The following is a 27,642-nucleotide window of genomic DNA, read 5'->3' as shown; positions in this document are numbered from 1 at the left end:
ACACCACACCATCTTGGCGTGCCAGGTTTATAACCTGGTACTCCCTGTCCTATGTAATAGAATCCTTAGTGGTATTGGCGATACTCTGCTGCATCGTGCAGACTATGCGTCTAAGAAAATGGAGAAGGAGGGCCTACCGCGCTCGAACCCCGGTATATAGGATCAGATCCCCTATTTTCGAGTACAACCAGACCCCAGATCTCGTGATCTTTAATAAAGAGCATTCATTTGCGGTTTTATTGTAAATAAAGAAATGTAAAGAAATGTTCATGAGCAATTGTACGATCCTGAGCTTGATTGCCAAGCCAGGAAACATGTGTGTAGACTGCTATGATTTTGTTTGTACGGTTGAGGAAGTTAGAGTGATGAAATGTTTAAGTAAGTGTAGTGTATTAAGAATAGTATGAGGTTCCCATTTTTTTGTTTTGTAATGCATGTCCCTGTTTGACATCGCGCCCCTTAGAATTGTCAGTTAACATTTTTTTGCATAGTTATGGTCAGTGTAGAGGCCATGAAAGAAGTGCTCCCCAGGGCAGGGAATGGAAAGCAATGTAGTTATGTGATCCTTCACGCTTCGCGTTAGGATCACAAGGAGGGTGTGTAGCCACCTAAATTGGCCAACTCCCGATTTAAAATGGCGAACGGCAAAGGCTGATGGGAAAGTCAGCCAACATAGACAGAAACCAGTAGCTGCAGGTTTGCTGTGTATTTACCTCTGCAAAGGCCAGACAACATCGATACCAGCGACCATCAGCATAACAAAGTAGCAGCCATCTGCATACTGATGAGCTATATCAGACCTGTTTTTGCCAGCTTACATTCTTACCTTGTTTTGTATCAGCAGCAAACATGGAAACATGGCTGCCGCAAATTTGCACTGAGCAAAACAACAGTGGCCAAAAAGTAATTAATTGGCTGTAAACAATAACAACAAGCGATGTCACTGGATAGTTAACAGAAGGAATTTTCCTGTCTCCTTAGCCACGCCATTCAGGTTAGTTTGAATGCCATTTAATCTCCTTGCTGCAACTATCTTATTCACTGCTGTTTGCTGAGTTAAGCAGGAGTTTGTACTTACTCACCTGTTTGCACTACTGGTGTTGACCAAGTCGACTCCACCCATCATCGCACTGACATGCTGTGTGCATCAAAACACATTGCAACTTATAAATATTCCAGAATTAAATAAAAGTCCATTTTACAAGTTGGATGATTTTAAATATTCATTTATCTTTGTGCAGTTTACCAATGCCTACATCCTTTCACCTCATTATTAAAATTAACCTCAACCCTTTATGTTTTACAAATTGCATAACAAATGATCAGGGATCTTGTTTCATATCATATAAATTTAATTAAAATAAATATTAAGTATTTATAAAGTTCAATATTCCAACTGCTGACAGTACCTAAATGGAGAAAGACATCTGTAGACTATACCATTCCCTTTGAAGAAAATAACTAAATCATAATGTTGATGTTTTTGCTCAATAAATGGTTATTGAAACGAAGGAGGTGATTGTTGAAATGATTAAGGAAAATCAGTTGAAAAATTGCCGTTTGTTCTTGCACACTCAAGTAGAATAATATCGATGAAGAACAGTGGACGATCCCATGAGTATATAAATAGTTGATCACCCTCCATTTTGTTACATGGTCACAATGGCTGGTTACATTAAACCTGTGGATAGCTACAAGGATGAAATTACTTGTTCTATCTGCTTGCAGACATTCTCATACCCGATAACTCTCACCTGTAACCACAGCTTCTGCCTGAGGTGCATTCAAGATCACCTGAAGCACAAGTCACCAGAGGAGCATTATATATGTCCAGAATGTCATGTTGAATTTGCTGAAAAGCCACGGTTGCTTAAGAATGCCAAGCTTGCTGAAAGGGTTGAGAAACTGTCAACATGCCAGGAAAGGAAAACTGTCTGTGACTACTGCTTTGAGGAAGATGTCCCTGCTGCAATGAGCTGTGTCCAGTGCGAGACTTTCTTTTGTGTAACCCATCTTCGCCCACATAGTGAGAAACCACTACTGAAGGACCACGTTTTGGTTGATCCCACAGAAGCAAGGACTTTGCGGAAGTGTGAAGAGCACAAGGAAACTCTCAAGCTCTATTGCAAGCAGGATCATTCAAGCATTTGCAGTCTTTGCAGTATTATCGGGAAGCACAAGAACCACTCGATCTTGACGATAGAAGAAGCAAAAAGTGAAATCCAGGTAAGGGCGAATTGAGCTCACTTGATTCTGCAATGACAGATTTAAACAGTGGCACTGACTGACTTTAGATATGATGTGGAGATGCCGGCGTTGGACTGGGGTGAGCACAGTAAGAAGTCTTACAACACCAGGTTAAAGTCCAACAGGTTTGTTTCAAAGTCACTAGCTTTCGGAGCGCTGCTCCTTCCTCAGGTGAATGAAGAGGTATGTTCCAGAAACATATATATAGACAAATTCAAAGATGCCAGACAATGCCAGACTTTAACCTGGTGTTGTAAGACTTCTTACTGACTTTAGATAGTTCAAGCCACACGTGAAATGTTTTGTCAGTTGTTTTTGTACAAGGTGACGTGACATAGGGCAGGATTTTAACCACTCCCAAAGAGGCAGGTTTGAAACCAGGACCAGGAGTAAATTTTGGACACCAGCTGTAGATTCATGGAGTGGAACCCCTTCCGACTGAACCGGTGTTCGGAGGATGACATGGGTGCTATTGATCACCCCCTGGACCTGGGACATGCCAGCGATGGCGGCAAATCCTGCTGCCCAAGCACCTTGCTGGGCCTGGTCCAGGTTGAAGGTGATGTAGTCTGATGCCCCTGTGCATAGGGCATCCATGACAGAGGATTGCAAGATTCCAAACAGGTCCCCGCTCGAGCCACCGGAAGTGGGTGTCGTCCTCCATACCCTCGCGGTGCCAGGAATGCCACCATCAGGCACAGGTACCTGATAGTGTCACTGGTGAGGCTTTCGCCCTGAGACGGGTTGTGTGCCAGTGATGGTTCCAGCGGCAATGGTGCATGTGTCCTTTGTTTGGGATGAGCTCTGTAGTTGCAGCTCGGGAGTGGGGGCACTCTTACCCTCCGCGCCGGCCTGTGTAAGGCTCCGCATGGCTGGCGCGGAGACGAAACCCCCTGCGCATGAGCAGGAAACACGCCAGCGGTTCTGCGCATGCGCCAGAACATGCGGGTTGTCCTGCGCATGCGCCAACTTGTGCCGGCCGGCGGAGGCCCTTCGGCGGCGGTTGGCACGGTGTCAACCCCTCCAGCGCTGACCTAGTCCCCGGAGGTGCCGAGGATTCCGCACCTTCAGGGCGGCCCGACGCTGGAGTGGTTCACACCACTCTTTGGCGCTGGTACAGACCGCCCTGCCGATTCCGGGAGAATCCCAGCCCCCGAGTCCATGCACTTGCCACCGGGTCGCTTCCCGCGACTCTCCGAGATCCAGACAGACACCCTGCAGCAAATCCTCAGAAGTTTGAAAAGTTTTCTTTTTTTTAAATTTAAAGTACCCAATTCATTTTCTGTTCCAATTAAGGGGTAATTTAGCACGGCCAATCCACCTATGCTGCACATCTTTGGGTGTGGGGATGAAACCCACGTAGACACGGGGAGAATGTGCAAACTCCCCAAGGACAGTGACCCGTGGCCGGGATCGAACCCGAGATCAAACCTTTCTGTTCCCCTCAATGGCCATGGTGCCTGGGTCCCACTTGTAAATATTTACACCATCTCACACCCACGTGACTCCTGGCTGAGAGGGCTGGAGCATCGGGTTTCTGGCCCGCTAATGAGATTAAAATCCATGAAAATCACGGTTTTGCATGCTGCTGTCGTCGCAGAGCGTGTAGCTCACTGCCGCCGCTGGTGGGGGACTGGAACATCGGAATGGGATCAGTGCCCAGCGCCAATTCCGTTTTTCAGCCAACTCGCCATTCTCTGCTGGATTGGGAAAACCACCAAATGGAGAATCCAACCCCAGGACTCCAGGTTACTAGTCCAGTAATATAACCATTGCACTACTGATCCTAACAGATCATAATATCTAATGTTTTCAGTTTTGAGGGCTGTGAGGCACATAATGTCCCCAGTACTATATGACATTTATACTTATATGGTTATATACACATATGTCATCAGGAACCAGTGTATTTCTGGAAGCTGATTTCTGAATGGATACTGCAAAGTGTGAAGTATCCCCAGCTGGTGGCATGTCATCCTGCATTTCAACAGCTGTCATCCTGCATTGGTTTGAAGTTGTGAATCGAGAGAAATGAGTGGCGGCAGGGTGGCTCCTCTCCATCAGTCATGTCATAGAGTGGCCTGGAGAACTTGGCATTTGAAATTGTTGGTTACACCATTTAATGAGATCATGGAAATGTGTAGTTTAACTCCATTTGCCCACTTTTGTTCCATATCTTTTAGTATCCAACAAAAATATATTGATCTCAGTGTTGAAAATTTCCATTTATCCAGCATCGACAGAGTGAGCTCCAGGTTACCACTATTCTTTGAGTGCAAAAGCACTTCCTGATTTCACTCCGAAATGGGCTAGTTCGAAATGTAAAATGATGCCCTCTTGGTTCTAGATTTATTTCTCCCACTAGAGGAAATGATTCCTCTGTCGACCCGATTGAATCCCTTCATTATTTTAAACACTTCGATTAGATCATCCCTGAACCTTCCAAATGCACGGAAATACAAGTCACGTTTGTGCATCCTCTGCTCATAAATTAACTATTTAAGACTGGTATCATTCTGGTGAATTTGCACGATATCCCTTCCAAGGCTGATATAGCTTTCCTGAATTTCAGGGCTCAAAGCTGAACGTAGTACTTCAACTGGGATCTGATCGAGGCTCTGTGCAAGCCTGGTCACACTCCCATCTGGAGGACGATATTCAAGTTAAGAAATCTACAACTTAAATCAAAATGTCCACAGGCCTCATCAATTCTAATTAGAATGTTGGTGTAAAATCAGTTATTAACCGATAAGTTCAACCACTGTTCATTGTTTCATATATTTTTTTACGTATTATAGCATAAAAGTACGGCAGCTGATGCACATAAAATATTGATTTGCATTAGATGTTTCACTGAACCGACTTACCCTCTTTAACGTTCTTTCATATTCACGTATCTATCGATCAGAGATCTGTAGCACCTAAATGATTACTGATTGGCACAAATCACCGTCACTGGTGAAGCCAGTGAAGCTTTCAATTCACGTCTTCTGTTATGTTTCATTTCTAAACAATAATTACCAGCACCAGACTTCTCTAAGACGTTCCTCAGGACACACAGTCATGACAGACTCCTGTAAAAGATTTTCCCACATTATTTACCAGTGTGACTTCTGAAAAGGATCTTTGGGGGTAATTTTGACTTTGGGGGATATTGTAAACTGCATGAAATCAATTGAGCTTCCCATAATACATCTCTTCTGATTTTAATTTCAAGAAATGCCATAACTTGGAGAAAGTAGTGAGTGGGTCAGGTGTCAAGCTTGGTCCAGCTCTCTGGCATAGGTCCCAGGCTATTTAACATTCAGGCCAATCAACATCCATCAACCCATCTGTCACGTTAAATGTTCACTACCTCGTCAGTGGCAGCAATGTGGGATTGATTTAGCTCACTTGGCTAGACAGCTGGCTTGTGATGCAAAGCCAGCATTGCGAGTTCAATTCCAGTACTGGCTGAGGTTATACATGAAGTCTCTGCCTCCTCAACCATGCTCCTCATCATGGGTGTGGTGACCCTCAGGTTAAATCACCACCAGTCAATTCTGCCCCTCAAAAGGGGAAGCAACCTATGGTCATTTGGGACTATGGTGACTTCACTTTTACTCTATAGTACTGCTGCCTCACAGCTCCAGGGAACGGATTCAATTCCAGCCTCAGTTGACTGTCGGTGTGGAGTTTGCACTTTGGAATGAAATGAAATGAAAATCGCTTATTGTCACAAGTAAGCTTCAATGAAGTTACTGTGAAAAGCCCCTAGTCGCCACATTCCGGCGCCTGTTCGGGGAGGCTGTTACGGGAATAACTTTCTCCCAGTGTCTGCGTGGGTTTCCTCCGGGTGCTCTGGTTTCCTCCCACAGTCCAAAGATGTGCAGGTTGGGTGGATTTGCTATGCTAAATTGCCCCTAAGTATCCAAAAGGTTAGGTGGGGTGAATGGGTTACGGGGATAGAGTGGAGGCGTGAGTTTAAGTAGGATGCTCTTTCCAAGGGCCGGTGCAGACTCGATTGGTCGGATGGCCTCCTTCTGTACTGTATATTCTTATTAAGCATTTTTCGACAGCACGTTTTAAATCTGTGACCTCTGCCACCTTGGGAGAAAAAGGCAACAGACCCATGAGACACCACCATCTGCAGGTTCCCTACCAACCCACACACCCATCCAGACTTGGAATTATTGCCAATCCTTCACTTTTGATAGGTCAAAATCCTGGGACTTCTTTACTAACACCTCAGTGGGTGTACCTACACCAGATGGACTGCAGCGGTTTAATAAGGACGCTCACTACCATCTTTACCAGGGCAATCTGGGGTGGACAACAAATGCAGGCTTTGCCACTGGCACACTCAGCCCATGAAAGGATTAAAGAAAACTGCACCAGATCTGATTCCCGATGAACCAGCTGACAATGATGCCAAGCTGGTGGGTGGGATTGAGGTATACAGTGCAGGAGACCATGGACAAGGCATCCAATTACAGTTTTGTAAAAATAAATAACTAAATAATACAATTTTTGATTCATTTCATCAAGTGGAAAATTGGACTTTAATGGCAAACAGATCTTTTGACTGATTTTTCTCACTATGGTGATTTTGATTGTTTCAATATAATATTGAAACCGCCAGTTATTAATGGTCGGTCTAATCAGCTTTGGACTTATTCGAATTCCATGCCATTACTGCAGCCTTGATCAAACTTCAAATTTCAAATGTAATAAGAATATGTCTGAAAAAATATGGATATAAATCTCTGTTTGCTTCCTCAGTGCTTTGCAAAACAATTTGGTTAATTGTATGAACTCAATAACATTGGAGATTAACAGCCTACTTCTTATTCTACTTTAGGTAAACACTTAACTAAAATTTTACCACAGAAAATCTATAGGCATCTTCCTCACTGTTCTGCCTGCATAACTCCAACTTTGGTCATTTTGATCTACAGCTGAGTATAGTTGTTTCAGATGTTGAGACACAAGAGTTTAAAATCTACTAAAATGATTTTGCCATTTACCTTACGACACCAGATTGTTCAGAAGCTTTGATTTTATTTCTCCTCTTCCTTTATGTTCCTTCAGGCATGCATTATATCTACCCAGTAGGGTACATAGCAAAACCTGCTTGAGAATACTGCTGACACCAGTTTTAGAGCCAGTTACTAAGCAGCAAGCAAGATGGCCTAGAAAGTTGCTGTCTGATTTTCTTTATTGTGTACACAAGAGAGTTGTTAAGGCCTTGACATTAAATTATTATTCCTCTCCCTGAGCTGCTTTCCCTCCTCCACTCTTATTTTTGAAGACAGTACAACCTGATCAAGACTTTGACAGAAAATGCAAAACAAGCATTGTAAACCCTCCTCCATGTAGCATAGCTGACTAACATCACCACTCTCCTCACCATAATGAGGACTTAGGTAACTTACTACAGGATATGGTTGCTATAGCAGCTAAAAGAACATTTACCAGGCTTGAACTAATGACTGAATGCTCTTTTGAAAATCTCTTCTATGACTGTGCACTTCATAAAGGCGTTATCATGAAGCAATTTGCCTTATGATGAGACACAATATAATACGCCTCAGGACTTGTATAAATAGCAGGTTACTGGTGAGTGCAGTAATTAATTCCCTTTTCTTTCTTATCAGCTGTCTTTCACAGAAAAAATGAAGGAACTTACTGTGAAGCGGACAAAAACAGAAGAAGCTGTCAAACGGCTTCGAGAGTTAAATTCCCATGTGTTAGTAAGTGCTATCTTAAAAGCTAATTATATTTTTAAAGGATATAATCTTTTTGTCTAAGAAGCAAAGATGTAAAATTGAGATGATATTATAGAAATGTATGCACTGGAGAAGACGTAGTTAAAATTGTGTATCATACGAATGACACATGCTGGGGGTTAATTTTGGTGAAGTTGAAACTTAAGTTGTTATTATTGTCTTTTGAATGAAGATAAGAGGACAAGCGTTAGGCGCAGGAGAAGACCATACAGCCCGTCAAGCCTGCTTCGCCATTCAATATGATCATGGCCTCAATTCCACTTTCCCTCCTCTTCCCCATATTCCTTAATTCCCTGAGAGACCAAAGGTCTGTCTACCCAGCTTTAAATATATTTAGTGATGATATATCCACAACCCCTTGGTGTAAAGAATTACAAAGATTCACAATACTTTGTGTGAATAACTTTCTCCTCAGCTCAGACCTAAATGATTGCCCCCTCCCCCCTTATCATGAAACTGCTACGTTTGAAAGGTAAGTAGGGGGGGTTATTAGGTCGGGGGGGGGGGGGTCAAACCTGGTTGGTGGGGTGGCAGGTAAACCTGTAATGGGGGAGTGGTTGGGGAGACCAACCCACAGTGGGGGAGGGGGGTAAGACGGACGGGGGGGGGGGCACGGGGATTTGTGTCCGAGAGGTGGGGGTAAGTCAAGAATTGGGGAGTTTGGTGGAAGGGGATGCCCGGTATTGGGTCAGGCTGGGCCGGGCTCGGTTTGGGTGTTCAAAATAATTACTCTGGAGTTACAAGTGCTTTTTTCCTTCTAACTCTTTGAGAGTAACTATGAAGGTAGAACTGGCAGAAGTATCCATAGTTAGCAATTTAAATCACGTTGTTAGATGCTTCCCAGCCCAACACCACTGTCCTGGGAGGTAAACTTTTATGTGGGAACATCTTAGAGGGATTCCCCAGCACGTCATTGGGGCACTCCCTAATTGCGACGCTGAGGAACCAGGACATAATGAACCAATGTCTCAATATCTATCCTGTCAAGCCTCTTCTTAACTTTGAATGTTTCAATGAGATCACCTCTCACTCTCCTAAACTGCAGAGAAGATAGACCCAATTTACACAGTATCTAATCACGAGCCCAGATACCAATCCATTGAATCTTCACTGTACTGCCTGCAGAGCAAGTATATCCACCCTTAAATATGGAGACACAAATTGCGCACAGCATTCCAGGTGTAGTCTCACCAAAGTCCCACCCAGTTGCAGTAAGACTTCTTTATGCTTGTATTCCAATTGTAATAAAGCTAACATGCTATTTGCTTTCCTAATTGTTTGCTACACCAATTTGCTAACTTTTGGTGTTCCTTGTGCAAGTACACATAAGCCTTTCTTAATATCAACTTTAAATAATTCCACGCTTTTTAAGAAATATTCTGCATTTCTGTTCTTACCGTCAAATTGAATTCACTTTCCCACACGATACTCCATCTGCCACGATTGTCATCTACTCACTTAATGGGGACGATTTTCTGCCCGCGTTCACCATGAGCACATACAGTGACGAGGCCGGAAATCTTGCAAGAATTGGAAAATGGGAATCTTGCCGGCGAGACCTTATTTTCTGATTTCCACCCCCCCCCCCCCCCCCGTCGCTATATTTTCTACAACAGAAATAGAAAAACAAGAAGCAGTTGAGGGGAACCCGCTGGGGGTGCTAAGGTAAGGATAGCCCCTGGAAGGAAAGGGACATGCTTGGGCAATGCCCTGGCACAGTCCTCTGACAGTACCAACCTATCAATGGCATCTTTGTTGTGCCAGGGTGGCGCTGCTGGGGGCTGTGGCAGGGGCAGGCCATTTGCAGAGCCCCATGTGTATGGTGGGGGGGGGGGGGGTTGCCCCAGTTGCCCCATATCTGTGGCGGTTGGGGGAATTAATTTTTAATTCAGATCGGCCGCCCTTTTCCGATCACTGTGGAGCTGGTGATGCTGGCTCTACAGGCCCCCACCCGCCAGTGCGACGGCAGAAACCACGACCCCAAAATTTCTGCCCAGGTGGCACTCTGTGTACAGAGTGCAAAATTCCGCCCAATGTGCCTACATATTTTTGCAGCCTCTTTATCTCTCCTCACAGCTTACATTCCCACTTCACTTTATCATCAGTAAACCTAGATATATTAATCTTATATCTTTGTCTAAGTCATTAATATAGACTATAAATAGCTGAGGCCCCACTACCTTGTGACACTCCAGTAGTCGATAGCCTGTTAACTTGAACATGCTCTATTTACCCTGAGCGGAACTTTCCCCCCAAAATGACAAATGTCAGATTCGTACTGAAAAACGACGTGTTTCTCTCCAGAATCACAGTCAGGTTTTCTGATCAATTATGACACAACAAATATCAAGGGGTGCGGTGCACAGCATCACACTGGTGGGTCGAGGCCTGGTAAAGCCAGCAAGCTCAGCTCCACAGAGATTGGGGCGCCATCTTCAAAGGGTGCCCAGATCTGTGAGAAAGAGAATCTCCCTTGGAGTCCCTCACGGCCATGCAGTACCCCACCCATGAGCTTTAGGGCAATTCGCACCCCCCAAGCATGGAAGTATTTGGGGGCACTCACCCCCTCTCCCCCCCACCCGGTGCATTCGTCGGTGCACATGGCTCTCCGCCCCCCCCCCCCCCACCACCACACATAAGGGGAGACCCCCACCCTCAATGGGTTACCCCTGCCAGTGCCCCCTGGCTGTGCCCACTTTATTTCCCATCTCAGTGTCCCCTGCCCCCTGGTATTTCCCTCCAAGAGGAAGTGCCTGGGGGCACTGCCAGGGTGCCACGGGCAATGTCTAACCTCAGCCCTCAACCGTGGGTCCTCCAGGCACCTCCACATCCCCGGTGTGGTCATCACAACTGGTTTTCAAAAAACAGGAGTTATTTGTGCCAGCAAGATGTCACACTGCCAGGGGTGGGGGTTGGGGAGCTTCCATGGAGGCGGTTGCTACAGCATAAAGCCGTTTAATGATATTTAAATGAATTTAAATTCATGGATATCAGATCCATGTCCTTTCTGGGCACGAACCTGTTCACGTTACTGGTAGGGGGCAGGGTAGATCTCAAACCAAGATTTCACCGGCGCAAATCCCGTTATGGCCCTTTTGTGAGATGTGGCCACCACAACAGTGTTTGTGGCCGTAGCTAACGGATTGGAAAAATCACACATTCTATCTCTCTGTTTCCTGTCCATGAACTAATCCTCTATCCATGTGAATATTGTTATGTGCCGGGGCTTTGAAACTCCTGACCTATAACCTTTATGTTGAATTTGGCTGAGATGAGCACATGAGCCTCACTCCAGGAGTGATTCAACAGTCTTCCCACAGCACTTTAATCAAAACAAGCTTTATTCTAAGAACTCAGTTAACATTTACATAAACATACAGCAAGAAGTTTTATGAATTACAAACATAAAGACAGCCCACAGCAACAGTAACCTATGTATAACACTTAATGAATTACCACTTAACTGTTCCAATTCAAAAACAAAATCCCATAAATCAAAAACCCCTTTTCAAAGGCGTGGCCCATCGCTCCTCATTCTCACTTGATAAGACTGGCTTTTCCTGAGATTCTGACCCTGTCTCACCAGCAGGTTTCAATCCTTCCGGAAAGCAAACTTTGGGCGCGATTCTCCGCTCCCGCGACTAAGTGCCCACGCCATCGTGAAACTCAACAGCCCTGATCGTGATTGATTCAGGGCCTGAAAATGGGCTAGGAGCAGGGCCGCGAAGAATACAGGGGGCGTGGTGCGAAAGCAGCGTCGTAAGCGTGCAACGCCCAAATGACGATGCGCTGCGCCATAAATGGTGTGATCCACGCACGGAAGGACCCAGGAGGAGGAGAAGGAGGAGAGATGGCTGAGCCCCGACGAGCCGCACCGAGGTTCCGGGACACGCACCTGGACACCCTCCTCGATGAGGTTGAAAGCTGAAGGGCCACCGTCTGCCCAAGACGTGGGCATCGGCAGCCATCCAGCATGGTGAGGCACGGTTGGCGTGAGGTTGGCACCGCTGTGAGTGCTGTGGAGCACAACCCCCGCTCTGGGAGCAGTGTCGGAAGAAGCTGCACAACCTCACTTGGGCTGCCAGGATAAGTGCCATGAGGGTGCCCCCGGGTCACAACCAACATCCCCCCCCCCCTCCCGTGCATGAGGGGGGGAAGTGGGGGGAGTGGGGGGGGGTTCAGGGTGCACAAAGTTGTACTCGACCCACATGAGCACCGGGACCCCCCCTGGATAGATGCCGTGGCGTGGCTCCAACTATCTCCTCACCCAGCATTAATATAGCCTATATCTGCACGCCCTGATGATACCCGCCTAATTGTGATGCTTTATCCAACCTTACCCCCCCCCGCTCCCCCCAGGACAAGACAGCTCACAACCAACGTGAGTGTATGAGAACCGGAAGGGGTTCTCCTGTGCTGCACCCCCTAAATGTTCACGAGCAGAGAGTCCTGGACCTCGCTGGGGGATCCGCCACCCGGGAGGTCGCGACATGCCAGGTCGGAGGGGCAGAAGCAAGTGAGACAACCCTGCATGTCCTCACCCCCACCACCCCCCCACCCATCATCGCCCCCTCACAATCTGGCCACTGCAACCTCGATCCCCTCCCCCCTCATACTGGCCACTGCACCCTCGATCCCCTCCCCCCTCACACTCATGCCACTGCACCCCCGATCCCCTCCCCCCCTCACACACTGCCCCTACCACCATACCCCCGGCCCAGCATGTCTAACGAACCCCGTATCGTTGTCTCAGCCAAGACAAAGCCGACCATCTCCAACCTCAAGCGCACCCAGGGACGCACGCCAGAGGGTGGCAGTCGGTCGGACAGGAGGGCCATCCTCTCAGTCTGGGACGCTGGACGGGGACGCACATACGACGGACAAAGACAATACTGAGGGGCACAGGACGGACAGTGACGATGACGCACAGAGAACGGCCACACAGTCCACGGATTCGGCTGGAGGGCGACATGACATGGGCCGCATGCACCTTGCGCCGGGCCATGAGGGGGACCAGTACACACCAGAATTCCTAACGGACGATGACCTCGAGCTAGCAGCACTGCTGTCTCCCACACCATCCACCATCGCAGAGACACTCACCTCGGTTGGGCAGATAAGTGATGAGGTTCCCGGGTCACGGTCTGGTGCGCACCACACAGCCGAGCCGGTACAGCAGGTGGACTTTGGAGCAGCCGAGGGGCTGGACATTCAGAGGGCAGCCCAAGCCCAGCAAACAGCTGCCGCCCAGACAGCCCCCGGGTTGCTGGATGTACTTGACCCACTCGGACAACCGATGAATGTGGACACCGAGGGACTGAATAACGGGATGAGGGCCATCTTCCAGGACCTGCGCACGCAGTTGGAGGAGTCCATTCGCGTCCAGGAGCAGGGAGTGGTGCCACTCATCGCAGCCACCCAGGCCGACACCGCACGGGTGGCGTCCGCGGTGGAGGCAATGCGTGAAACGGTTTCGGCCATTGGTCAGGTTCGGCAAGGCATTGGGCTTCACGTTCCCGCGTCATCCATGGCCCAGGAGAGGGCTGCCCTCTCACAGGCAGCCATCTCACAGAGCCAACAGGACATTGCTGCCTCTCTCTGGGCCCTGGCCGAGTCTCACCATGCCATGGCCCGGTCCCAGCAGGCGATGGCACAGTCCCAGCAGTCAGCCGCGGAGAGCATAGACCCCTGGCGCACGTGATAGATGGCGTAGCGCACTCACAGGTTGAGATCGCACAGTCCATGGCAGGAATGTCGCACTCCCTGGGCTCCGTCTCTGTGAGCATTCGGACCTTGGTCGATACCGCTGCAGGCCTCCAGGACTGGCAGCGCCAGGTGTCGGTGGTGCGACAGGGCATGTCTCCGATCGCACCTCCGTCCCACAGTGAGGGCCGGGGGCCACCGGGCTCCCAGAGGGAGGTGGTGATTCTGGGGCCCGTCACGGTACCTCCAGCAAGGGACGTCCCGGACACTCGGCCTCCCCCCATTCCATCCCTGGCGCATCTGGTGGGCAGTGGGCAGGATAGGGTGGCACCACGCCATCCAGCACGCCCGCCGAGCAGCCTTGCTCATCGAGGCCGGGCCGCCACAGGAAACCGGTGCCGACGGGGAGCCATGTCGCAGGGCGTGATTCTCAGCAGTCCGCCTCCACTCCTGCTGTACCATCTGGGGAGACACCTAGACGTAGTGGTAGGGCCTGTAAGGCAAAAAAGTTAGGCAAATAATAAGTTGGCACGGGTGCAGGGCACAGTTTAGTTGTAGGGGGTAGGGCATCTATATGTGAATGTCACAAATAAACTCACTGTTGCACTTAACTTGTAAGACTCTGTGCTATGTCCGGTGCCAGGGGGCTCGTGAGGGTGACCGAGTGGTGCTGTGGTTAACGAGCAGTTCAACGTCGGTGCCGGATATGCTGTCCCTTTCCCCCCTGCCTCCCAAAATCGGACACTGTAGTCCTCGGCACTCCGACACCAGCTACCCCACACGGGTATGTGATGAAATGCCCGTTACAAAGGCTGTGACCACCGGAGTGTATGGTTCAGCTATAGCCATGAGTCAGACCTTGGCTGGCGAATCTCAGCTCACAGCTCATCGCAGAGCGGGCTGTCATCATTCAACATGGCACTGATCACAACAGCTTATGCAATCATCAATGTTGTGCAATCCCGTAGTGCCGCAGTGGTAAGGTGATGTGGAATTGACGCCGTGTACGCGGTGCGGAGATGCGGGGGTGCAGGGGCGATGGTGGGTGCTGTGTGGTGCCCGTGTGCACAACTGGCGGTGCAAGTGGCAGTGTTCAGCGAATTCCTCCCCCATGGTGCGTGAACCGTGCGGCCACCAAAGCGTCACGTGCCCGCTGTCCCCGACGGTGTCGTCGTGCAGCCTCCTGGACGTAACCAGCACCCGGCAGTGTCTGTGTCCTGGGCCCCTCCCCCCACCCTGATGCACGCCGTCCTCCTCCTCCTCTTCCTCTTCCTCCTCCCCTTCGTTTGCGTTGGCTCCGGTGCCGTCGAGTCCTCCCTCCGTCTCCTCCACCAGTGCATCTCCCCTCTGCATGGCAATGTTGTGCATCGCACAGCAGGCCACAACTATGCGACCGACCCTGTTGGGCCGGTACTGCAGGGCCCCTCAGGAGCGGTCCAGGCATCTGAATCGCATCTTCAGCAGGCCGAAGCACCGCTCCACCACACCCCTGGTTGCTGCATGGGCCTCGTTGTATAGGCTCTCCGCGTTGGTCTGAGGCCTCCGTATTGGCATCATCAGCCATGTCCTCAACAGATACCCCCTGTCGCCCAGCAACCAGCCCCTCAGCCGGGGGGGGGGGGGGGGGGGGGGGGGGGGGGGGGGGCATTCATCGAACATTGCGGGGATGAACGACTGTGCCAGAATGTAGGCATCATGCACACTCCCGGGGTACCTTGCACACACGTGCATGATCTTCATGTGGGGGTTGCACACCACCTGAATGTTCATGGAGTATGCGCCCTTCCTGTTCATGAACACTTCCCTGTTGTCTGCAGACAGGCGCATGGGGACGTGCACACCATCGATGACACCCTGGACCATCGGTATCCCGGCCACCTTGGCGAATCCACGTGCCCGTGCTTCCTGCTGTGCTCGGTCCTCGGGGAATTTAATGTACCTGTCCGCGATGGCGTACAAGGCGTCGGTGACGGCCCTGATGCACCTGTGGACCGATGCCTGTGAGATCCCGGTTAGGTCCCCGCTCGGCGCCTGGAAGGAACTGGTAGCGTAAAAGTTTAGGGCCACCGTCACCTTGATGGAGACTGGTATAGCATGTCCTCCACCCATTCCAAGTGGTGCGAGGTGCGCCACGAGCTGGCATATATGTGCGACCGTCTCCCTGCTGAACCGTAGTCTCCTCCTCCATGTGATGTCCGGTAGGGCCTCAAACGACATTCTGTCACGGTACACCCTCGGCCTTGCTGGACACCTGTGGCACCCTGGCACCACCATCAGTGGCTCCTCCTCCTCCTCCTCCCCCCCAAGCACTTCGATATCAGTGCCCGCTTCCTGTGCATTCCTCGCTGTCGGGGGGGTCAATGTTCCCCTCGGCATCCCCCTGGAAATTCCGGGCCTGAGCGCCTGCGGCCTGCGCGGTGACGATGGGCCACTCCACGGCCATCCCGTCTGCTGCAGCAGCAACCGCTGCATCTGCAGCCACTGTGGGCCGTCTGAGTCTACGCTGCTGGATGGCCACCTGCAGAGCTACGGCTCCAACCACGGCAGAGAACATCGCTGTCTGGTTGGCATACATGGTGATCTGCAGGAGGGTGGTGGGAGGCAGAGAAACGACATGTTACACGGAGGTTCTTCCACACCTCACCAGCCGGGTTGCATGGGATCCCTGTGTGTCCCAGTGGCCTGGTCGCGCTGCAGACACGCAGCCAGCCTAACACCTGGTCACTGTCTGCGCCCAACGGTCAGTTCACACCGTACTGCTCACCAGTGTGCCAGTCGCCTGCGCCCATTAGCCACACGACAACCTGCGGCCGTGTCCTTGTCACCGTCCTGCCATATCAGAGCGGCTGACATGTGCCATCCGCGGATGGACGTCACCCTCCACACTCTCCCTCACCCCCCTCCCACCTGAACTCCCTCCCTCACCCCCCTCCCACATCCACACTCTCCCTCACCCCCCCTCCCACCTCCACTCCCTCCCTCACCCCTCCCCACCCACATCCACACTCTCCCTCACCCCCCCCTCCCACCTCCACTCCCTCCCTCACCCCCCCCCCCCCCTACCCTCCCACCCCCCCATTGGCCACAGCGTTCTCGGGGAAGCCGACCCGGTCTGCAGGAGCTCCGGAACAGTCCGCTCACCTCCTCACTGCTCAGCGTCAGCACGACTGGCTGATGACTTTATTTACCAGGTGTGAATGGCGACGGCGTGAACTGGAGTCACGCCGTCGTGACTTCGGCCCATCCGGGTCGGAGAATAGCGGGGGTTGCGGAGAATCGCCATTTTGGGTGTCTCGGGCGATTCTCCGGCTTGCACCGTGCAGAACTCGACGGGGCCGATCTCGCCGCTTGGGTGAATCGCGGGAGGGCGTCGGACCGGTGTTGCGTAGAAAAACGGCGCACCAGCCGATTCTCCCAACCGGCGCGGCATCGGAGAATCGTGCCCTATGTCTTTTAAGTTACCAAAGCAGGTGGCTATAATCAATGGGTTTTTATTGGAACAGATATTGAAAATGAAAATAGAGAGACAGGCCAAAACACTTCCTTCTCCCTGAGACCACAGCAGTTAAATCTGAAAGCAAAAACCTCACACAGCCACAGCCCAGCTCCACCCACACAATGACATCCCTGAAGCCATGTGATAAGACAAAAATCTTTCTTAAAGTGACACTCACATGACAATATATTACTGAAAACTCAATAAGCCCTTATCTTGTGCATTAACACCTAGAGTGGCTCTTTATTGAATGTATGTTGTAAATACAAGTATTGCTGAAAAAGACATTTTGTCTGAACTTTTTGTCTTGCACCCATCAGCATAATCACAAGAATACCAAGGTCTGGGAAACAAATTTATCCTGTATGAGAGGAGAATGCTGATTGGTTGGCAAGTGGGCTCTGATTGGTAGGGGTGTTGCCATGGAGAATGCAGCAGTTAATGGTGACTGACAGATAACTGCCAAACATTGTATAAAATTTAAACCAGGCACTCTGGCTGTGTTTGATCAAGGTGTTGTCCTGAGGAATAAACTGACGAGTGGCTATCACTTATTTTATTTAGTTGAAACATTGGATGTGTGTGGGTTCTTTCTGTCTGTAAAGAACAGGGCGCATTAATATATGTAACTTCCAGTACTTGCAAGCGTGCACTGTGAGTCTGACTGACAATCTTAAATTGTTTGTCAGCATAATTTTAGCACACAGAGGATTATTGCTGAAAAAAAGACATGGCCAAGCTTTTTTCTTGCACCCGCTTGGATAATTTGTAGGAATAACAGTACAAGAAGAAAACAACATGTTTTACAGTATGAGGAGAGAGTGTGGATTAGTTGGCAAGTGGACACTGATTGGTAGAGACATTGCCATGGTGAATGCACCAGTTGATAGTAGCTGACAAATAACTGCTAAGTATTGAAATTTAAAGCAGGCAGCTTGACCCTGAGTGGTCAAGGTATTGTCCTGGGGATGAATCAGTGAATGGCTGTCACTTATTTTTCAGTTTTAATAGGCACAATGTGTGTAAGTGCTCGTTCTGTCTGCAAATAACGTATGTAAATTCCAGTACACACAAATGCACCACACACTGCAAACCCAACTGATAATTTAAAATTTGTAGTCAGCATAATTCTTAACAGACTGAGGATTATTTAGCAAATGTTGTCCGCATCACATCTAATAATGGACATTGTGCTTTGGGTTTTGCAAACACGGTTTGGTTGGATACATTCAATATCTTGTTCATTGCGAATAGTGGCTGGGACATGCTGTTTGATACAATCTGCCAGTCATTGGGACATACGGCCGATATACCAAGTTTCATGCCAGGACTGAAATTCAAATACCACATTACTCATCTTGTTAATTGTGAACACCACTCGTGTTGCAACAGCACAGAAACAGCGTGGAACACCTAGCTTCACCTAAGTGCCCTGGTGAGTCCCTTTGAAATGTCTCTTTTTTCGGCAATGGCCATGTTCATATCTGTAATATGTAATTACGGAGTAAGAAATGTGACCGACAGAATTTACTTTCCCAGCAACCCAGGAGCTCTTGTGGCTGAATGGAATAAGCAAAAGTTACAAAAGTTCAATCCTGGACAATCATAACAAACTGAGGAGCGATGCATGTAACTACAAAGTCACAAGTGTTTTAAATATTAAGTGAACAAAATAGAATTCACCTCAGAATTTATAAATATGCACTTTGTGTTGGGAATAGACTTTTAAAATTCAACATTAGTATTGAGGGTTTTTTATTTGTCCGTGGGATCTGACAAGGCCAGAATTTATTGTCCATCCTTAATTACGGTTGGGAAGGGAGTGGCGAGCTGCCTCCTGTGCTATTAGAGTCTGTGTGGGTGTGGGCTTGCAAAGGAACTTTCAGGTGATGGAGTTCCAAGTGCACCTGCTGTCCTTGACCTTCTAGGTGGCAGAGGCCACAGGTCTGGACGGCACTTTGGTAGAAGGTACGATGAATTGCTGCAATGGCATATACCGCTGTGGCCATTGATGGAGGGAATGAATACTCAAGACGATGACTGGGGTGACAATTGAGCAAGCTGCTGTGTCCTGGATGGTGTTGAGCTTCTTGAGTGTTGTTGGAGCTGCACTCATCCAGGCAAGTTGAGTGTACTCCATCACACTTCTGCCTTGTGTACACTGGAAAGGCTTTGGGGAGTCAGGAGGTGAGTCAGTCATTGCAATATATCAGCTCTTATAGCCACAGTATTTAGGTGGCTGGTACCTTTACTGTACCAGCCACCATTTCTAGTCAATGGGTGAAAGGATAATTCAGTCAATACGACTATGTTGGGCTGTTGTTTTAGTCTGTGAGACAGCTCTCCCAATTGTGGCAGCAGTCCACAGAGGTTTTGTGAAGGACTTCTGTGGGACCAACTGGCTAGACAAGGGTGGCTCTCTACCCTTAGTGACGTTAGTGGGCATTAGTCAGCTAGATTATTTTTATGTCAGTCCAATAGCTTCATGGTTACCCTGATTGACACTATGGTAAAGTTAGGCTAATTATTTTTCACTTATTTTTATTTATTTAAAAAAGTGTCCTTCAATGAAGGTGCAAATATTTAAATATGGGTATTTCCATGAAAGCAATCTAAAGTGTTTTCCTTTTTGGACTATTAATTATAGGCAGCATACTCTGGATATCTAGAAAAAGCTATACAACATTATAAGGGGATTAAAGCACTTATTGAAGATGATGAGCAGCAGACCTTGCAGTTCATTGAAGCTGAACGACAGGCTGCTACACTGTACATTGAAGCACAGACTAAAGACTGGGTGGAAGAGCTTGATGACTTAAACAGAACTACTGAGCAGATAAATACCATTTTAAATCAGAGCGACTCATTCAGATTTCTAAAGGTAATTTATTTTTAATCATCTTCCAGGAGAATTAATCACTATTATTCTTAATGCATTAACATTAAAAGCTGGGTGATGTTCTCTTTGAATAGATTAGTTTGAGAAGTTATAAAAAAGATAGAGGCACTGTAGAGAGTTCGGAAAGGATTTACTGGCATGATACTAAAATTGCAATGTTATGCCTATTATGAATGGATCAACAGCCTGGATTCTCTTTTCTCCTAAAAAGAGAAGGCTGAGGGGTGACCTAATAGAAGCCTCTAAAATTATGGAAGTTTATGGTACCGTAGGCATGGAGAGAGAGGTTTTCCATTTGTGGTGTAGAGCAATATAGAGGCCATCAAAATCAGTCATCAAAAAATCAAATGCATTTATTCGTACCATTAACTTAATGGGGGCCTTCACAGGGTATTTTTCTTGAGCTCTCTGCTGAAGGCAGGTCCACAGTGCCATGACATCCACTATGGGCCTTGGTAGCTTAGGTCACAGCTATGAATGGTGAAGGGGTTAAGAACAGGAATGCTAAATTGGCCAGAATTTGTAGCGAGCAGAGACCCAAGGAGTTTGTAGGACTGAAGGCGATTACGGAGATCTCCTGCAGAGTGCATCCTCAAGTGTCCTTGACAAGGTGGTGGTGAGCTGCCTTCTTGAACCGCTGCACTGCATGAGGTGTAGGTACATCCACAATGCTGTTGGGAGGGATTTCCAGGGTTTTGACCCAGTGACAGTGAAGTGCTATGTTTAAGGTTAGGCGACATCGTTCTAAGTCAGGATGGTGTGTGTCTTGAAGGGGAACTTGTACTTGCTGATATTCCTATGCATCTACTATACGTGTTTGCCTTGGTGATAGAGGCTGCAGATTTGGAAGGTGTTGTTAAAGGAGCCTTGGTGAGTTGCTGCAGTGCATCTTGTATATAGTACACATTGCAGCACTGTGCATCGGTGGTGGGGGGAGTGAATATTTATATTGGCGGGTGGCACGCCAATCGAGTGGCTGCGTTGTCCTGGATGGTGTCAAGCGTTTTATATGTTGTGGTGCCACACTCATCCAGGCAACTGGAAAGTATTCCATCAAACTCCTAACTGCACCCCCCCTTTCTCCCAAGGATGTTGATAGTGGTGGAACTTAGCAATGTTCATGCCATTGACTGCCAAGTGGAGATGATGGTTTGATTCTCTCTTGTTGAAGATGATCATTGCCTAGCATTTGTGTGGCATGAATAGCAAGTAGCAAGGAAAAGTTTCTTAAAGTAGGTGAGAAAGTAAGTAAATGCAACGCGTTGTTTATCCGGGAGCCAATATCTTCAGAGAGCATTGGGGTTGATGGGTGAAAGGGGCTTAGTGAACATTAAGACACAGGAGCAAAGCTTTGGATGATCTCAAGTTTACAAATGGTGGAAGATAGGGGACCAGAAAGAAGTGCATTCAGAGGAATCTTAAATATCCAGAAAATGCTGAGGATGTAGAACTCACTACCATGGGGAATAGAGGAGGTGAATGGAACAGATGCATCAAAGGGGGATCTAGATAAGCATATGAGGCAGAAGAGAATAGAGTGTTATGTTGATATAATTAGTTGAGGAAGAATGGGAGGCAGCTAAGTGAAGCATAGACTGGTAGGGTTGAAGGACCCATTTCTGTGCCATGTAATTTGATGTAATTGGAACTTTTTTTGCTATTGTTTTCCTGTAGGGAGCAAACTGCAATGAATATCGGTAAGTAAGAAATTCAATAAATCATTTAGTTTTCCAAAGTATAATTATAAGGGCTACACAATTAAAAGCTAATTATTAAATATAATGGCATAGGGTTGTATATTTGACATTGCCGCCCCCCCCCCCCCCACCCCGCCTCCAGCCTCCAGCAATTTGAAAGAGTTTGGAAGATGGTATTGCCCAACATGCCTGAGTGAAATTAAGGTTCCTCTTCTTAGGCCAATCTCAAGTGGCTCAGTGGTCATTGTGTAGATGTTTGTGGCCCAAGTGGAATCCCTTTCAGAGAGCCGATGGAGGCAACGTGCAAATGGGAAAAAAATGAAGGCATGTGTGGCTAAAAATTGAGGTCCTCAATGTACTGCATTGGTTTTGTCTGCATGTATGTAGATCTTGCTGTGAAACAGGTGACATTGAGCAGGCGTCCCATTACATCTCTCCTGCATTTTACCTCCACTTTCTTTAATGGAAAGGACGCAACAACACATCCAATCTGGACTGCAAAGCATTGGACCCTATTGCATTTCTAGTTGTGGTGCTAATCTCCCTTCCTTAAGCCATCTCTTGTTTATTGGTGTTCGTGCCATTGCTCTGGGTCTATTTGTTCAACATTTCATATAGTACAACAGTGACTACACTGCAAAAGTACTAAATTGGCTATACATTCTGAGGTTGTGAAAATCCCTCTATAAATATAAATGTTCTTTTTAGCAAAACTGTAATTTTACTCATTATACTGAACATTGCTCTTCAGGAAACTATTATATCTTTCTTTCTTCCTTTCGATGTGCTTGGAGATGAAGAAACAAATTTCATTGCACTTGGCCCTAACAGTCATACACAGCATATACCATTACTCAGTCTCCCCCCCACAAGGTCAGAGAGAAATCCACCACAAAATATATTCCATGACCAAAAACTTCCTATATTAAAAACGATTATCCTAATCTCCCTCCTGATAGGAATCAACTATTTCCTGATCTGATAGGTAAAAGAAGGCTACTTAGTGTAAATATTAAGCCCCAGTTTTAATACCCATTTTAAATTAAGGATTTCAGCACTCATAACCTCAGGTCATGATAAAACACATAGCTTCAACAGAGACACAAAAAGCCTGACACATGCATGAACTAATTGGAGATAAAAACAACATTTTGACTCAGCAAGATGAAAAAGCTATGGTTCTAATAAACATATTTTCAAAGACAGTTTGACATTAAGAAATTAGCTGTACCAGTAATCTGATCAAGGATGAAGCAGGCACCATAGCAACATGAAGGCACCATTGTTCATAATGTGGGTAAAGCGAAGTCAGCAGAAAACCAGTAGAAACTAGTCTTGATAATAGCACAGAATTGCATTCCATAACATACACAAATATTCAAACATGAAACATTCAGAACTTATGTTGCACATTAAGGATTGACAGCATTTGATTCTAACCCAAACCAATTAGGACGACATAGAGGTGTAGATAGATGGCTCAAGACAGATAAGATTTCCTATAAACGTGATGGTCCATACGGCCATCTTTATTCCGGGATCATCCTATACTTTGATCTAAACTATTCGCTATCACTATTTTCATATTTTCACTTTTCCACTCTCACTCTTGAAGTAAATGCAAGCTGTTTTACCGTAAGCAAGAAACCATTTCTGTATTATTTTGAAAGTTAAATTGTTTATAAGTTACTTCTCTTTAAGTCCTTTTGCACCAGACTTTATTGAGAATAGATTTAAGTTTCTCTCAATTGTAATTAAATAGAGGCAATAAAGATTCTTGTTTGCCTCCGAGAAGTTTAACTCCAATTTCTACTGAGTTTTAGTGTCGCAAGACGTCACTAATTCCGCATGGTAGATCTCATCACCTCCTCACTCACAGGGACTGATTCTCACTCGAGCGAAACGAGGCTAGTGAATAGTGGGAGAGGCCGAAAACGAGAACTACACCAGGGGCCAAACAATTTACGATGTAAGCAAAATCAGGATCTCACCGTAGCATGGCGAGAAATCAGTTATCACCACTTAAGCACTATTTCCATACAATTAACTGGAGCGACGCCATATCCAACGGCCTCCCGTAACTCATTGACCTCCCCAACAAGTGGTCACGCTGGCTCCAATTAGTGTTCCTTTTGAAAAATGTGAACCTGGTGCATGGACTTCTGTGGGCAGCCGAGGCAGTGAGTAGCCATTTTTGCTCACAGGCAAAGAGCCCGGGAGCGCTGGGCTTGCCACCCCAGAGCTCGGCAGGGGATGGAAGGATCCTCGGCTGGGGGGCGGCACCCTCCGGAGGGATGGGCCGCCATGAGAAGAGGGCAACCCAAGCCCCTTCCCTTCTGCCCCACTGACCACCCAGAACCATCACAGACTGCCGAGGCCTCTGGCCGTGCGGCTGAAGGCGATTGCTAATCGGGAATTGGCAATCGTGGTTAAGTGAGCACATCATCCAACCCAAGTGGGCAGCACAGTAGCACAGTGGGTAGCACTGTTGCTTCACAGCGCCAGGGTCCCAGGTTTGATTCCCGGCTTGGGTCACTGTCTGTGGGAGTCTTCACGTTCTCCCCGTGTCTGCGTGGGTTTCCTCCGGTGCTCTGGTTTCCTCCCACAACTCCCGAAAAACATGCTTGTTAGGTGAGTTGGACATTCTGAATTCTCCCTCTGAGTACCCGAACAGGCGCCGGAATGTGGCGACTAGAGGCTTTTCACAGTAACTTCATTGCAGTGTTAATGTAAGCCTACTTGTAACAATAAAGATTAATGTAAGCCTACTTGTGACAATAAAGATTCTGCATACTTGTAAAAACCATCTACTCTTAACCATCTCTGCTCCAGTCGAAACATTCCAGTGTATCAAAGTAACCAACGCATGCACACATTTGGCTTCAAGTCAGTATCAGGACATACAGTGAAAATATTTTGTGTTAGTATTTTTACCTTGCGCATTTACATATATATTTTTCCCTTTTCTAATATCATCAGGATTATTTTTTAAACCTATTTTCAAATTTCTTTTTATGATCTCTGTAACCTCCAATTCTATAATTCTCTAAGATCTCTGAGTTTTTCTAATATTGGCCTGACTGTAAGTATTCAGCAGTGGCGGCCAGGCCTTCAACTACCTTGACCCAAAACTTTGGAATTTCCGTTTCCTTCATTAAGACACTCCTTAAAACTTACTTCTTTGACCAAGTTTTTGGATACCAGTCCTAATAACTCTATCTCTCAATGTCACGTAATTTAAAAAAAAAATAATTGTCAGTATGTGGGTGTCACTGGCTGGGCCAGCATTTATTGCTGATTCCTAATTACCCTTGAACTAGTTTCATTGTCATCATTAGACTTTTAATTTCTGATTTTTTAGTGGATTCAAATTTCACCATCGGCTGTAGCGGGAATCAAACTTGGGTCCACAGAGCATTACCTTGGGTCTCTGGATTACTAGTCCAGTGACAATACCATTATGCCACCACCTCCCCATTATGTCTGATAATACGGGGACATTTTCACTAAGGTAAAGCTACTATATAAATACAAGCTGGTTATCAATTTAATCAAACAGCTTTCTCCATCCAGTGGAATAAAGTCCAGACAAATTTAACAAATAAATAATGTGTATATGCGAATTGCGGTTCTTGCCTTTGTGTTTTCCTTGATGAAAATGTATGTTTTGTATGGTTTAGAATCTAACTTGGTGCTTTTTCTATTGGGTGCTAGATACCAGTGACAACATTATTCTCTGCGTTCCTGAAAAGCCCAAAGAGCTGTCTCTAACATGCATGGTAGCAGCCTTGTCCTGCTTGTTTTCTAGTATAACCAGTCCATTTACTCTCTCTTGTACCTGGAAAGAGTTAGTTGGACCATCAGCGACAGGTGCTGGTTTAGCACCCTGGGCAAAATTACTGGCTTTTAAAGCAGACCAAGGCAGGCCAGCAGCATGGTTTGATTCCTGTACCAGCCTCCCCGGAAAGGTGCCGGAATGGGGCGACTAGGGGCTTTTCACAGTAACTTCATTGAAGCCTACTCGTGACAATAAGCGATTTTCATTTCATTTCAGGAAGACAAATGTCATGGACCAGGATGTTGCCACACTGCTTTTTATCATCACTGACAATGTGACACTGGAAGTTCTTCATGAATTCGCATGTCTAGGCTGGACAATCATCAACAATCTCTCATTTGCCGCTGAAATCAACATATGCATCACAAAAGCTGCAGCTGTCGTGAACGATTTAAAGGCCCCGTCACGCCTGAGAGACCCCTGGCATACCCACTAGCACCCGGTCACCTTGGCACTGCTGGTCTAGCACATTGGCACTGTCACCTAGGCAGCCTGGCTGTGCCACCCTGCCATTGCCATGGTGCCTGGTGGCATTGCCAGGCTGGCAGGGGTACTGTCAGGGTGCCAGACTGGCAGTGCCAAGGTGCCAGGTAGCCCATGACAGGGTTCGGGCACCCTTAAGAGGTGGGGTGAGGGATGGCTCGAGGACCCCCTAAGAGGTGCGTTGGGTACAGGAGGGGTCTGGAGGCTGCAGTGGATTAGCTGAAGGGGGTCAAAGATCAGGGAGGCATTTTAAAATGGTGCCCCAATCCATCAATACTCTTCCAGCACTTGTGAGCTGAGCTCATCAACGCAGGAAATGAGGTAAGTGCGGCCTCGGCAGGGTGTTCCTTGCCGAAGCCAAAAGAAAAGGCAAAATGCCGTTAAATAGCGTGGTGTTTCTCAGTGTTGCCGGTGTCGAGAAACACTCCGCTAAACACGTCAAAACGGGACTCTGTTTTTGTCCCGTTAAATCGTGCCTGTTATATTCAGGCGGGCTAAGAGAGTGTGGAACAGCAGCAATCTGACTGAACAGCAAACTGTGAGTCAAGTCTGCATTCTCAGTACACTCCACTACACTGGTGAGACATGGACAACATATTGTTAGGCAGGAGAAAAGGCTGAACATTTCCAACTGTCACTTTCTCAGATACATCTTTGGCATCTCTTGGCAGGAAAGTTCATAAATCCAAAGAGGTCCTGGAGCATGCTAATTCCCTCAGCATACACTCATTGCTAAGCCAACTATGTTAGTGCTGGCTGGGCCATATTCACTGGATGGACGATGGCCATCAAGTGGCTGGTTTAGCATACTGGGCTAAATCACTGGCTTTGAAAGCAGACCAAGGCAGGCCAGCAGCACGGTTCAATTCCCGTACCAGCCTCCCTGAACAGGCGCCGGAATGTGGCGACTAGGGGCTTTTCACAGTAACTTCATTTGAAGCCTACTTGTGACAATAAGCGATTTTCATTTCATTTTCATTATTCATTCATTTACCCATCGTCCATTCTGTCTGGTGAATTGACCACCGGGTTACAAACACCTGGGCACCCATACCACCACTCCACGGACACCTGCAAGTGAGATAAGAAGATGGTGGGCACTGACACCTAAGAGTCAGTTTCTGACAGCCGTGACATCAGGAGGCTGTTTGGAAGGGTATCGGAAAAGACCAGCAGAAACTAAAAGCTCAGCTGGCCGAGAAGGGGGCCCAGGAAATAACAGAGGCCAGTGAATCATGCAACTTCTCCGCCCATTGTCTTCCTCCGCAGCAATGCCACCAGGCACCATGTGCTGGAAGAGTATTGATGGATTGGGGCACCATTATAAACGTGATGGTCCATACGGCCATCTTTATTCCGGGATCATCCTATACTTTGATCTAAACTATTCGCTATCACTATTTTCATATTTTCACTTTTCCACTCTCACTCTTGAAGTAAATGCAAGCTGTTTTACCGTAAGCAAGAAACCATTTCTGTATTATTTTGAAAGTTAAATTGTTTATAAGTTA

General features: G+C 47.4%; 1 protein-coding gene across 1 annotated transcript in view; it reads left to right on the top strand.

Annotated features, from left to right (window-relative positions):
- Positions 1–1,662: 1,662 nt before the first annotated feature.
- The window catches only part of LOC140391332 (E3 ubiquitin-protein ligase TRIM62-like), a 42,909-nt gene continuing 16,929 nt past the window's right edge, over positions 1,663–27,642 (top strand). The window contains exons 1-4 of the mRNA XM_072475915.1: positions 1,663–2,226; positions 7,884–7,979; positions 19,862–20,095; positions 21,788–21,810. Coding sequence (XP_072332016.1) covers positions 1,663–2,226; positions 7,884–7,979; positions 19,862–20,095; positions 21,788–21,810 — 917 coding nt within the window. The remainder of the gene's footprint in view (positions 2,227–7,883; positions 7,980–19,861; positions 20,096–21,787; positions 21,811–27,642) is intronic.

The sequence above is a fragment of the Scyliorhinus torazame genome, chromosome 15 (genome assembly GCF_047496885.1).
Source record: "Scyliorhinus torazame isolate Kashiwa2021f chromosome 15, sScyTor2.1, whole genome shotgun sequence".
Lineage (NCBI taxonomy): Eukaryota > Metazoa > Chordata > Chondrichthyes > Carcharhiniformes > Scyliorhinidae > Scyliorhinus > Scyliorhinus torazame.
This window is presented reverse-complemented; position numbering and strand designations above follow the sequence as displayed.